The 14,898-nt window shown below is 42.2% G+C and overlaps 1 protein-coding gene across 4 annotated transcripts in view; it reads left to right on the top strand.

The window, feature by feature from the left end:
- pip5k1ca (phosphatidylinositol-4-phosphate 5-kinase, type I, gamma a) overlaps positions 1–14,540 on the top strand; it is a 48,108-nt gene extending 33,568 nt beyond the window's left edge. Inside the window, exons 12-18 of one of the 4 annotated variants that reach the window (XM_030432777.1) lie at positions 43–204; positions 718–859; positions 1,104–1,136; positions 1,402–1,521; positions 4,463–4,724; positions 9,008–9,097; positions 10,927–14,540. In XM_030432777.1, coding sequence (XP_030288637.1) covers positions 43–204; positions 718–859; positions 1,104–1,136; positions 1,402–1,521; positions 4,463–4,724; positions 9,008–9,097; positions 10,927–10,929 — 812 coding nt within the window. In that variant the 3' untranslated portion in view covers positions 10,930–14,540. Of the gene's footprint in view, positions 1–42; positions 205–717; positions 860–1,103; positions 1,137–1,401; positions 1,522–4,462; positions 4,725–5,010; positions 5,035–9,007; positions 10,907–10,926 lie in introns of those variants that run through there. The other 3 variants (XM_030432779.1, XM_030432776.1, XM_030432778.1) reach the window with 3 other exon arrangements.
- The last annotated feature ends 358 nt before the right edge of the window (positions 14,541–14,898 follow it).

Genomic DNA, 14,898 nt, shown 5'->3' with positions numbered 1-14,898 from the left:
TAATACAGGACCATTAATGTGTTAATACTCATTGTCCCACAGCTCTGAAGTCATCTCCATCCAAGAAGGGTCGTGTGTCGTTGTCAGTGCCGAAGTGCGGTGGTCCTGGTGCTGCTTGGTCAGCCAGCCAGCTGCCCTCTGAGAGAGATGAGAATATCTACGACCTGCGAGGCGCTCGCAGCTTCCCAACGCTGGAGGACGAAGGTAAATAACGCCTGTTAAACAGTGCTGCAGTCCAGCGAATTAACCCCAGGATAACTAGACACAGTGTTGTTATTAATGACATGTTAAAGCATCAAACATATATTTTAGTTGAATTAGATTTTTTTTTAAATAGCTAGTGCGTGATGCACCTGGAAATTATTATTAAATTATTATTCACAACAAACATTGTGATTGGTTCCATTCCTGTTGTGGTGTGTTAAGAGTTAGAGGTTTTTTGTCTTCGGCTGCAGGCAGCTTCTCTCTGCATGACATGAAAATGTTTCACAGCCTCCTTCAGTAAACAATAACACTACTGATCATTCCAACCCTTGATAAATAACAGGGTTGTAGCTGTTGCCATGGGAAACAAAAGGCTACACAAGCAGAACAGCACTTAAGACAAAGTGAATTAAGCTCTGAAAAAAAAAAAAATTAACAGCTATCAGCCTTCTTTAAGATAAATATAAAAAATAAGAATTGTGTGTGTGTGTGTGTGTGTGTGTGTGTCTCCAGGGCGACCAGATCTTCTTCCATGTACTCCTCCATCATTTGAGGAGGCCACCACAGCATCAATTGCCACCACTCTCTCTTCCACCACCTCTCTGTCCATCCCGGAGAGGTCCCCCTCTGACACAGCCGAGCACCCCCGCTATAGGTAACACACACATTCACATGTATACTTTAAAAACACTGGCGTCCATCCATTACAATCTGAGGACTGTTACTGTTGTAGTATATATTTCTTTTGTTTGGTGAATCTCACCTAAAGCTTTAGATTAAAACTTAAACAGAGAAAATTCACGTTATGGCATCCTTCCTTGATATTTTAGGAGCCACACCAGTGTGTTGCGTGTGAGCTCACTGACAGCTTGTACTGACACTGTGTCCTCTGTCTCCAGGAGGCACACCCAGTCTCTCAGCCATGACGGAAGGTGAGTCAGGGGCATGAATTCTGCTTTTCACTTCACAAACCTTTTTTTAGCAGGATAAACTGAGCTGTTTTCAGAGTTTTCACAGCATTAGACATTTTTGGGTGTGGACGGTGGGTGGGGGAGAAAATGTGAGGTCAGTCTGTTGGCTGGTGTGTTTATGAGTAGGCCCATTCTTCCCGTTGCTAAGATGTGGCAGCGTTTGTTTTTCACACGTGTTTCATTTCCTCCCTGCGTGTTATTTGATGTGTGTTATGTTTGTGTTCAGGACCCAGGAGGAGCTGCGTGTGCGTGAGGAGGATCAGCAGACCATCACAGTGGAGGTGGAGCTGAAGAGACACGACAGTGAGCCCACTATCTCCATTCCACAGCCCTGCGTTGAAACCAGGTACACCAACAACACAGTGGCACACACACTGTTGAACAGAATTGCACGATTTACCGACAATGTGCAGTACATTTTAGATTTTTGTATTTATTTGGTTTACACGTATACAAGTAAATGCCGATTAATGTCTACATGAGCATAAAAAGATGTGAGGTGCAAAAAACCCTCCACTGCACTCTTCTCTGCAAAGACTACTTTAAAAACACAACAAATCAATTATTAGACGGATGGGAAATAAAGAGAAAACAAGATCTGAGAAAATTGGGCTTGGAAAGGCCTTGAAAATCCCAGAATTTGTTGTATTAGAACGTGTAGGAACCCTGAGTATTAGCATGACACAAAGTTGGGTAGATCACAAAATCTTGGAAACATATATCAGTTTTATCTTGATTGTAACTGCCCATATGGCAATCCAACAATCCAACACATCATGCTAAACCAGTGGAGTCATCTTTTAAGCCATAATGCTCTAATTTCAAGCCCAGTCAGTTGTCTTTGTTTTCAGATACTGGCTTTACTACCCCAAAGTATATATAGCACCATGTAAAGCCTGTTTTGTGGTGGATTTTCTCTTTTAAAACTTTTTTTAAGGCTCAAAACAACATAAGCCTGATTGACTAAAAAATATATACATTTTATGTTCAGACCTTTGACTGATTCTGAGGAAGACAGTAGTATAGAAATGTTAGTTTGCTGTCCTCAAGCTGAGAGGCCATTGATTCAGCTGCATTTAGCTGGAAGATTCACAGAGAACCTTGTTTCTAAAACAGATCCTTCATGACATGACAGAAATTCAAACTAACCAATTTTTCTTGAATTTTGACGTTATTTTCAAACAGTGTTATCTAAATAAATACACCTTTTAACACAGAAGCTCCCACAATGTTAGATATATCTATGTACACTAAATACATACCATGACACTGACATTTTGGTGTCTTTTCCCTGTTAACACTGACAGAAACAATCAGCTGTGTCATACACTCTCAGCATACATGTGAGCCAGACACAGGACAGATAAGCTGCAGAGCTGTGATCAGTCCGTCATGACCCCAATCATCAATATGACTCAGTTTGGTGCCACACTATAAATAACCCCCCTGCCAGCGTCTCACCTGTGCTCAGCCAGCTGTTGGATTAGCATGCCTCACCTGTCACACATGCACATACACACACATAGTTTCTAAAATGGCTCACAGATAAACCCAGAAAGCAGCTTGACCCATTTGTTTATAGGGCTCTGGGGTCTACTGTTGTGGACAGCTAAATGCTGGAGGCACTTTATAAAGCTGTATGTGCTCTAAGTAATCAGGTTATGAGAGAGTGCACACATGCATGTTAATTTGTGCTGTGTGTTTTTTTTATGGGATGACATTGCACGGCAGACGTGGGGCCTAAGGAGCCCTGACTGGGGGGAACCAGCCAGTAGAAGTAGGTTAGTGGGGCAAGAAGCCCTCAGGCCTCCCATAACGCTGGAGCGACCTGATACTTTGTATTTCCTAACCTGGTTTTTAATTAACGTTAATTGGTTTGGAATTTTAGTTTAATTTGAAAAAAGAAAGAAGAGACATGAAACACTAACACTGAAAAACTATAGACAAAAACACTTGTTGCAAGCTGCATGATATAAACTCAATTATTAACAGATCATGGCAGTAGGGCTCACTTTCATACTTGGGTTAGGTCCGTGAGAATCGGGGTATGTGAGTGCCGAGGGAAACCAACTGAATAATTGGGTCTGATGCTGAGAAGGCAGTGGCTAGACATATGACCTGGGGGTCTGGAAGGAGCTGGAGAGCAGAGAGGAGAGAGGGGGCTGGTGAGGGCAGCTGATATATCGACAGGCAACTGAATTAACCATCCGACTGAGCCCACTCCTTCGGGCTGACTCTTACTCACCTGCAGCTGGAGAACTGGTTGAAGGGGTGTGAGAGGAGAGAGATGGAGCGTAGAAAAGGGAATGATTGGAAGAGAAAAGGCAGAGGGAAAAGAAGAGTAAAGAGAGCGACTGGAGAGGGAAAAAACTGAAACGTAAAGAAAGGCTGATACCTAAATAGGCAATGATACAGTATACGTGCAGTTTTGTAAAATTTGTAAATTGATTGAGAGATGGGGTGACAAAGAGACTTTCTGCCTGGCAACCCCCATCATGTCTCCCTCATTAGCTCAGCCAATCAGTTCTCTCTTGGAGATGCCAACTTGGCTTTTTTGCCTCAGCGGCCAACTGCCGAGCTTTCCCTTGGTCGGAGCTAAGCTCAAACACAGAAGCTGAGAAAGCAGTGTGGATGCGCCTAAATCCTTCTTAATAGTTTATGATCTGGACAGGAACAATAAAGGATTGTGGCAGCGCACAGCCAGCTGGCGAATCTTGGAGCTTAAGCAGATAAACACCCACACACACAGCTGTTGAACTGTAGCCAGAGCCAGATTTCACTAATAGCCCGGTCCTGCTCCTCTGCCCTGCTGCAGGAAGGTGGCTTATGGCAAGTGACCCAATCATTGGCTCTGAATGTCTGCTGTGTGTTTGTAGGTAACCTGGTTGTTTATTTTGTCCCTAAACGACATGGAGCTTTGGTAATAAAGACTTCAAAATCATCAGCCCGCTGATATTGACTGTCATAGAGGAGTAAAGACACCAGAAAATAGTCGTGTTAAAGAAGCTGGAATCAGAGAATTTATTGATTTTATCTTGCCAAGTTACTCAAACCAATTAATTGATTCTCAAAATAGTAAGAGATTAATTTGATGGATGAAAATTAATGGATTAATCGATAGGCATATTGATAGATACTTCGGCCTCTTTTTAGTGGTGCCAATTTGCAAAAATTCCTGTATCCATGGCAGTTGTCTTGATTTGTCTGAGGACGACCCACAGTGTCAGGCTTTGAACACTCCAGGTGTCCACCAGCTCTCAAACAATCCCATTTCCGCCTGCCCACAGTGAGGTTCAGGAAGCAGCTGGTGCTGAGGCTCCTGATGCAGAAGCAGCGCCCTCCAGCTCTTCGCCAGCACCTGAAGCAGCGGCCTCCTCCTCGTCTGCCCAAGCTGCTCCCTCTTCCCCTGGTGCATCAGCCAAGGAGGCCCCGTCCAGTCCCAAGCTGGTGATGGAGGCGGACAGAGCCAGCCAGATGTCCGGCTCAGGGTGCACCAGCCAGGCTTCAGTCGACGATGAGGATGACGTGCCAATCACAGATATCTACTTTGTAAGTAAAAAACCTCTACACACACACACGTACACACATACATGTATATACACCTTTTAGATCTATTTCAGTTTAAAATAAGATGAAAGTAAGCACATCTCAGACTAGGACTAGCTCCCATCCCTTCTCATCTCTTTCAGTTTGACATTTTTATTTACTCATCAAATCATCTTTAATATTGAATCATTGTGTATTGGCTAATACAAGCTTGATTTATAATGAACAATGTATCCATGATGAATACATGATGAAGTCGAGGACTGAGCTGTGTGATACTCTCCTGCAGAGGCGTTGACAGATGGACGTAATGACTCAAGCCGGTATGGGGATACGCGTGTGTGCAGTTATTGCTTGCAGTGTGTGGTGCATTCACTTAAAGGAATACTTCGACATTTACTCCCAGACTGTATGCTGAGCTTAGCTAACCACCTGCTGGCTCCATATTTAGAGTAGTGGTATCAATTTTCTCATCTCGCTTTGAGTGTATTTCCCGAAATGTCAAACTATTCCTTTGAACACAGTGTATTGCAGTGTGCACTCTGGTTTGGGGTGTTTGCAGTGTGGTAGTAGCATGTCAGCTTCACTTTGCAGCTCCTGTTTAATATGGTCATCGACAAGGCTGCGGACACACTCAGCATTTACATTTTGAATAACAAATGAAGTGTTTCAGTCGACGGGATCGTCCTACTAAAAGCAACCAGCTATCATCAGATGGCCTCGTGTTGGCAGGTCTAAATGTGCCCAAAAGCGCACCTATAAATGAATGTATGAGTGTCAGGTGGAGAACGGAGAGCGCAGCCAGTGATCACAGTCACTGATAGAAATGTTCCCGCCCGGCTCGTCCTCCCGCTGGGTGTCTCCTATCAGGAATCAAACACCCTCTAATGTGGCATGAGAAATCCTAATGGCCAACAGGTTAGTCAAAGAGCTTCCTCAGTTATTTAACAGCCCTCTCATCTGACCAGCTCTGGCTTCACGCTTCAAAGGGAGGGGATAGACTCTCCGTACACAGCAGCAGGGGGTCTGTAGCACTGTGCACATCCTGAAGTGTAACTACACAGAGACGGGCTGGGAGTGGCCAAGTGAGAGTACGTTGTTTCATCTGCTGTTTACACGCTGCCAAAGAGCCAAGGTGTTTCTTGTATATGAAATAAGACAAACTTTCACAATTGCTACCGCTTTTGCTCTGATTGACCATTCAGCAGCTCAGTCTGCCAACTCGCCATCTCATCATCCTCCCTGTTTGTATCTGACATCTCCATCTTCATCATCATCACTTCATCATCCCCCACATCAGGTTTCTCAGTCCGTGTTTTTTTTTGTTGAAAAACTTTTCAGGTGCTAGCCCTAAAATAATATCTAGGATATTTCAGATTTTTTCTGCCATGATGATATTCTTTATTGTGACAAAATATGGAAAAAGGTTTTTGGTTTGAAACTCACAATAGCTGTCAATAGCTGTCCTTGTACTCAAACCGCTGCTTCGGCTTGAAATTTGGTCTTATTGCCCCTTTTTGTTGTTGCAGTCTTCTCGCACTTCTTGCATATTAACGTGGTTTGTTGTGCATCTGATCTTCTGTATCCAAACAACTTCAACTCCATGGGTGGGAATCTTTACCTCACGATTTGAATGCGTTCAGATTCAGAGCCGTAGTAGTTTGAAGCAATCATGATGTTGAGAATCGACTTTCCGATTTCTGATGATTGACTTGACTTAAGGAGAGAAACGTGATACATCTAAGAATTAATTTCCGCCTCCCATCCCAATACCAATACTCTCTTCAAAACGTATGCTGCAATCACCACAAGTCAGAAGTCGATACATCTGAGTGAGTATTCCTGACTTCTGAATGTGTCCCAGTGGATCTGCTCCGAAAAACAAGGACGCCCGCTTCAGACTGATGTTTGTAAGTCAATTAGCTAAAGCTGTTGATTGAACAGATTAGCACAGTTAAAAAGGTATGACTCGTACGAAGTGCTCGTTTGTGAACAACATGAAGTGCTTTTTAGAAGCACTTTCTGAGCCGGCAGAAAATCTATATTATTGTGTATTGTGGAGCATTACATAATTGATGCTTGTAATTCAACCCTTTTGTGATTGTAAAAGAGAATGTGGGCAAAAACAAAAACAGCCTGACCGAAGACTGAGTTCAATAACTGTTTTGATAAACAAGATGACTTTCTGTGCAGATGAGTTAGATTCCCTTTCTTTATAATATTTGCTTTGGTTTGCTTCTGCACAATCACTTTAGCACTTTACAGCTTGCTACCTTGATGTTTTTGAGAGACTACACATCACCAAATCATTCTGGCCTCTGTTTAGTGTCCAGACAAACTGCAGGAACGTCCAGTCTGAGTTACAGGACCAATCTTTTTCAAAGCTTAAAGTACACATTATCCACAGTACAGAAGGAAAGGGCCGGGGACATGTTCTGAATTCTGATACAAGTGATGAGAGCATTTGTGATCGTGTAGCTCCTGAGGGGATGACACGGCACATGATTCTGCGGTGAGATTGGAGTGATTGCTCGATACGCAGAGGGGGACAGGTGTGTGTGTGTGTGTGTGTGTGTGTGATCACTTCACAGGTTCCACTGAGTGGCTTGTGACTAAATTATTCAGCCACTATCAGCGGTCTCCGCATTCACTTTTCATGATTCTCACTCTGCTCTCCTTCACCTCTGTCCTACGCATCTGATTCTGCTCCTTCGTTCGTCCGCTCTCTGTCGTCTTCACGTCATCACCTCCGCCCTCCCGCACCCTGTTCTCTCACTTTCTAGCATAATTTTCACCTTCTGCCGTTTTATCTCGTCCTCAATCTTTTCCTCGCTCTTTCTTCAACCTTTCCCTCTGTCTCTGCTTCTTTCGGTCATGTGATTGTTCTCACGCGTCAGATTGAAAGCAGTGAGATAGTAGCTTGTCGTGTGGAGGTGTGGAGATGAAAACAGTGTGGCTGCAAGACTTGCGAATCTCTCTGTCACCACTGACTCATCCAGTGTATCGCTGCCGGGTTACACGCAGGACAATCTTTTTCATTTTCACCTCAGCGTGCTTCTTTTTTCGTCCTCTGTCGCTCTCCACCTTACCTCATCTTTTCATATCTCTTTCTGTTTGTTCCTGCGATATATTCCCTCATGTTGTCAGTTTCCTGATGGGAGGACCTGGGTGGTCTCTCCTTTCCGACAGAGGAGGAAAAGCCAGTCCACTTGGCCAGTAAGTGAGAAGTGAACTAGCTGGTAGCAGTCTTGTGAGTGGTCCCTGTCCTAGTGTGAGTGTAGATTAGTCCTGAGCATGTTGCGTTGGTTTAATGAAACGTGTCATTACAGAGTTGAGAGGAAACAAGGTTTCCCACAGCTTTGTGTGAGGTGTTTTTGTGTTAGAACAAGAAACTATATTTACTTTCCCCATAGCGAAGAAGACAATAAAGTGTGGGAGGACACAAGTGGTCTTGTTTGACAGTCTGTCTTTAAAGTCTCCATTTGTTTCCGTACTCACTGACAGCCTGCCTCATCTCCCTTTGCACCAGGACAGTGCCATAGCTCCAATGTGCTGCTGAGCTTTGCGTGTGTGTGTATATACAGTATGTGTGTGTGTGACATCAACCACCTCCACCCCCGTCACCATCGCCAACATACCGTGCCGCAGCTGCTTCCCTCTCTTAAAGGGCTGGTACCGCCAGAGACAAAGAACACATCGAAGCTTTTTGAGACTTAATGCAAAGAGCTCGTCTGCTTGTTGGAAAGGAAAAAAAAATAGATCATAAAAAATCATCCTGTTCTTGTGTTTTGCTTTGACTGAGGATGCTTTCCGTGTCTGACTGTCCCGGCATCCTGGCTTCCTTCCCATTCCCACCTCCTCCTCCTTCCCGCTCCTCATCCTCCCCGTTTGGCTGATGCAGCGACTCATTCCCTCGCTCTGAACACATCACTCCGCGTCCCAGGAGCTAGTCCGAATGGGGCAAAAGACTAAGACATATGACTTAATCGCCCTCTATGCGACCTGATATTTGCTAACATTTTCATCTTTGTGTTCAAGTCTTCTAACCGCTGAAATAACACATCTTTTTAAACACATAACGCTTAATTGATTTGTCAGACTCAACACTTTCCGATGTCTCTCTCAGCATCATTTCCTCCTATATGCATCCCTAATTTTCATTTCCTGTCTTGTCTTCTCTTCTCCTGTGATCTCCCGTGTCTTTCTCCTGCCTGCCCCTGCTGCTTGTCTCTGTGCCTCTGGCCTTTCCTCTGTCCCCCTCTGCTGTGGTGGGTGTGTAAAAACAGCCTCCAGAGGACAGGACCTGGGTGTACTCTCCGCTACACTATGGCTCAGAGTCAAAGGCCCTGCCAGATGGGGATTGGGAAAGAGAGACAGTAAGTGAGAAGCAATAAAATATCAAGTACAGGAAAATCCCTTAGATCAGGAATAAAAATCAGTTGTGTCTGATGGTGACTGTTTATTCAGGGCAATGAGGTTTCTACAGTAAATGTAGAAAAAGCTTCTCAGGTTCAACAGACCATCTCCGCTCTGCATCCAGAAACCCACCCCTACATTACAAAAATCATGCGTCCTCATTGAGAATTGGGTGGAAATGATCACTTGCAGATTGCATGACCATTTAGTCCACGACCAGCCATCCTGTGTCCCTCCAACAACAAGCTGCTCAGCATTTACCACAGCAGGTTACAGCATCGGCCTCGTGGATCACCAGACTTCCACAGCTCATGCTGCTAGATGTGTACATGAAGCTCGCGGAGGAGTTACATTTATAGAACGTGGACAGGATTTTTTTTATCATGGGCAATGTGGGTGTTTTTTTTAATGCAACATAAATTAATTTTAAGCATTCTTGAGTTGAGGTAAAAAAAATATATAATGTAATATGTTCTCACTGCAGTGAGAGCAATCTGGAAAAAACATTAAGTTAAATTAGAAATGAAATCACTTGGCTCGGACTAGTTTCCTTTAGAGGTTTAGTGTGCTGCTGCTTGTCTGCTTTGTTCACTGTAGCAGCATTCGCCCATACTCTTAACGTATCGCATGCTCTGATAAGGTGCCATCCACCATTGGTTCTTTTTCCTGCTCATGTTATTTTTCATCTGCTCAGACACATCTTTACACCAGAGATGTACCCAAACTAGTTATGTGACTGCATTCAAGAGTTTGGGAAGATATGTGCAACAAAAGGAATACTAAATTGTGTTTTAATTTACTCAATTTAATTCCGGTCGTTGATGAATGAATTAATTTAGCAGACACCTGTTGGAAGTTTTAAATTATGTCTGTTTACAACAGACATGGCAGCTGTAGAGGAGGGACCAAAGTGAGCTTAAAGACACCAGAGACCACACTTGATTTGAACTATGTAGGTGAAACATAAATTCAAATATTTCAGATCCGTGCAGGAAATTCCTACTTTACCCGGAACTCGATAACGGCAGTGGGAGCAATTATTTTCTCCACATTTTGAGATAAATGATTTCAAGACAATAAAAACAGTTTTTAAGAGTTAATTGACATGTTTATCAGAGATCAGCAGCCTCGTGCCAGCATGCTTAGATGGCGCCTGGTTACTCCTCACAAGTGTAACAATCTGAAAAGTCAGTGTGGGAACAAGCAGCCCATAGTACTATTATTACACCCATCCTTTACAGTAATTAATCATTATGTGTTTATATGGTTTGCTTTGAAACTGTAATCTGTTAGGAATATGATGAATTGGTGTTTCATTAGTAAATTATTATTTTTATCAACAAATAAATAAAGAATTTAAAAAAATAATTACATCTATGTCTGCTCTTGTCCTCTGTAAATTTCAGCATTAGTTGATCCAAAACATTCCCCAAAGTCCACAGCAGAAATTGATCAGATGTGGAGTTAATTCTGTTAGACTCACAGCATTCAGACTGATGCAGACCACAGTGTCAAAACCTTAAAATCACTCTGCTGTGTAAAACATGAACACATCTACACTTTCTTTAATCTTCGATGACTGAGGGGTGTTTATGTTTATGAGATTCCTGCCTCCCCCCCTTTATTTTATAAAGGCACTTTTATTAGCTTGCCTGCTGTTCCACTGTTATTAGCAAGTAATGCATGAGAAGACACACCGAGGGAAATACAAAATATCTACACTGAGAACACTAACACATTCACTCTGCCTGTCTGTCTGTCTGTCTGTCTGTCTGTGTCTCTCCAACAGTAAACCCTGTTCTCTGGCAGAGAGGAGCGAATGTCTCAGTGGAGAGGACTCGTCGGTCTGATGTCCAGACCTCAGCGGTAGCAGCAGGATCTCTGTCCGAACCAGGATTTTAAACATGCATACAGAAACTGAACAACACCGAGGGGGGAAAAAGTGACTTCAGTACCAGAGAGGGGGAAAAAAATCCTGACAGTGATGACATCACTGATCTCCAACCATCCCTGCCTTTCACCTTTCACAAACAAAAAAATATATCAGTTTAAGAATAACGTGTATGTGTGACATACAGTAGTGCATATACGGATGTAGTCTTATCTGTTCGACATCCACGACAATAACTCAGTGCCTATGAAAGGTACTCACCTCGTTGGACGTTTTCATGTTTTATTATCTCACAACGTTGAGTCAAAGAAGATATAATGTGGCTTTTTTTTACACACTGATCAGCAGAAAAAGGCTCTTTAAAGTCAGCAGACATAAAGTAAAGCATAATAACTTTCAAACGGGGTGAATACTTTTTGTATGTATTGTACAGTGTGTTTCTAGTTCACACAAACAGCGCCCTCTGACAGGCTCATCAGGCTTTCCCAAGTCCCTCACTGAACTTGTGCTGCTCTGGGCAGTGGCTATATCGCTGTTGTACCCTCCTCACCTCCATCTAGCTGTCATCGAACGGCTGGATGAGAAACACAACAAGTGATGTCCACCTGGGAGCAGCACATCCGGCCACATGCAGACTTCAGTGTGCTCAGTGAGCGGTCGAAGCCCCGTGGTGTTGGAGGGCTCTGCCTGTGCTCGTAGAACTGGAGTTACAATGATAACCACCGTTTGGCCAGTTGAAAAAGATCATCAATATGTGTCCGTCGTCAGCTGTGTTTGGAATCACATACTAATGTACTTTTCATGCAAGTATGATGTCAAATTCAGTATGTAGTGCGTGGATATTGTGTACGCAAGAAATGCCTAACCCGACTCGCCAGATGAGGGTTTTTGGGGCATAGAAGGACCAAGGAAGTCACCATGAGAAAATGTTTGGAAAAGGACAGGCAGTTTGAAAAGATACTTGGCAGGTGACTGGATGAGGCATGTGTCTACCACAAGCTGAAGTCATCCAATCAAATCAACAGTAGGGTCTGAGCTAGTTGGTATATCAAGCTCTTACCTAAGCCAGTTGAGAGAAGAGGGGAAAAACATCATTTCCATCAAGAAAAGCCTTCAGTGCCTTCTCTCGATGAAATAAACTCTCCAGCTCCTATATCACTGATGACTGATGCTATAGCAGCATCTACACTAACCTCTTGAGTGGCAGCCTTTGTTGTTTTCAAATGAAATCGTTGCTTTGTTAGCTGGTCGTCACATCCAAACCGCGTTGTAGCTGCCAGTAGTTCCTCGCAAGACACAAGCGCATAGCTTGAAGCCTGACAAGATAGACTCACAAGATCACACTACCCCCCAAATCCGGCTGTCCTGCAAAGTGAAAACATACCGGGATGTATTCTAGATTAGCAGGAATTTATGAGTATGCAGCGTGAGTTTACTGCACATACTCAATGCAAAATATGTAATGATTTTAATTTGCCTTAAAACAAATACATTCTATTCCACGGAAGCACGGACCAGTAATGTTGTGATCAGTACAGTCATGTGATGCAGTTGCTTTGAGCGCAGTGCGAGCAGCCTGCTGGATGCGGCGTACTCAATCGTTGATTAACCGGACAGTTTGCAGCAGACACCGATTGAGTGTGTTAGTATGCGATTTCAGACACAGACGTCGTCACATTCCTGGTAGTCAGTATATGCAGTTTTGTTTATAGGTGGAAGAATTAAATCACATCATGTCCTTTAGAGAATATATTTAGCAATCAGGTTGTTTCATTCATAGCATCATAATTTATTATTTATGTCAAATGTTGTTGTTTTTTTGGGGAACTTTTTTTTATTACTGAGTTTTTCTTCTGCTATTTTATTACCACAAACTTTTATTTATTTGTATTTTATTCTAATCTTCACTGTTACTGCTACTTTTTCACTCTCAAATGCTTCTTTTTTTTTTGTTTGCATCCAAAGAACTACTCTTTTTTTTTTTCAGAAGTTTCCGAGTTTGTTTTTTACATCACGTATTTGTCGTGTAATTTTAGTGTTACTACTTTTTTCACTAAACGGCTATGAGGCTCATGACTAAATCGCAACACTAAGGCAACATTGTTGGTCGTTATGGTAATCGATACTTATGACAATGTCTTCCGGTGTTGCCGTATTTTTGGACAGATGCACACAAATCATTTGTAAACAAAAGAATCTCTCCTTAGGGTGGAAAAACAATGAGCATATCAGTGACAGTCGCCCTCACCTCCTCACAATAAGAAAATCCATCGACTGGACATTTGTAGATGTAAAGCATCAGTTGTAGTATTTGCGGTCAATATCGTACCTGTTATCTGTAAATGTGAATGAACACAGTACGTTGCAGTGTTGACTCGGTGAGACACAGCAGTTTGTAAATGGGTTGAATGTTGTTTGCACCTTTCAAGAGGACCTGAAGATGAACTAGTGATAGAGGCCAAATAAACATACATCACGTTATCTTCATTTCTGCTTCACGCGGGCTGATATTTAGACGGCGTTTATGTTAGGGTTATCAAAGTGTGTGTGTTGGTGAAGTCGATCACAGTCATTGTAGGGTTAGTGTTTACTGTAGTCTCTCTGTGGCTGACATCTTAGGACTCTCAAGTAAGACTTAAGTTCAACAAAATGATTTTTTTATGATCTGACTTCAGAAGCAGTCTCTTCAGTTGGTCGGTACGTTTCTATGTGTATTTGTGTGTACGGGACACATCAATGTCGAGACTTTGTAAAATAGAAAAAATCAGCTCATTCTCATGACGTGCAGTGGCCAGTTGTAATCGGTTTTGCTGTTGTTCATCAGATGGAGACCATAGCAGCAATATTTTGTACAGTCTAGCTTTTAAGTTCATTCTTAATGCCTTATTGAGAAATCTTACATGTAGGCCTATCGTTTATATTGGGTTTTTTTTTTCACTCGTGCTGTTGTATTTATTTATTTTTTTTCTCATAGTTGTGCTCCTGAGAATGTGTACATAAAATTATAAATACATATATAAAGATATACAAATATATTTTCCATTTGAATCGGAGAATATTATTTTTATTTGGTTTTATTTTTGCTGCTGGGCAAGAAATGATTGCAATCTACATAATTTACTGTACCATATCCTTCAGTGTGTTTATTGAGACGCAGCTGCTGTATATTTATGGTCTATAGACCACAGCTGTGTCTTTGTAAGATATCCAAAACTGAAAGATTTGTGGGTTTTACTGTACATGCAAATCAATAGGGATTCTTCCAACTGTTCAGCTGTGTTGTGTATGTGTTTTCAAATCGCTGTGTGCCCTCATCCAATAGGGAGAGTCCTTTACAGAGACATAGCATGATTTTAAAGATGAATATGCATATCAGAAATGTGTATTTATGTATATCTGTGTATATTCATCTATTTATACGTGAGGATAAATAGATGGCTGTATGTGTGTGTGTTTGGACTCAGTCAGAATGAATACAAAATAAAGCAGTTCTATGAATTGTTGTCCATGGAGATGATATCATAAATTATTTTCTTTATTAAGTCCTTTGTTGGAATCATCAGACGTCTGCTCTGAAATGGAAATGAGCCATCTGTACCGGTCACCTTGGATTTTGGATACAGTTTATGCTTTCAGTTGTAATGTTTTAACTCCCACCGCAGAGTTTACGGATCACATGAGTAATTGTGTACTGAAACTGTGATAAAGTACCGCAAAATCTACAAACAGAAAACATTGTTTATGCAGGCTTCAGATTTAGGTATACGTTTACTTTAGCTCCTTTTTGTACACTAGGTATTAGAACAGAAATATAAATGGAAATGTAAGTGTCAAGGATTGGTTTACCTAAAAAGGAAAATTCAGTAGTTT

This window comes from Sparus aurata, chromosome 11 (genome assembly GCF_900880675.1).
Source record: "Sparus aurata chromosome 11, fSpaAur1.1, whole genome shotgun sequence".
NCBI lineage: Eukaryota > Metazoa > Chordata > Actinopteri > Spariformes > Sparidae > Sparus > Sparus aurata.
The sequence above is the reverse complement of the archived record's forward strand: the minus strand, read 5'-3'. Positions and strand labels throughout refer to the sequence as shown.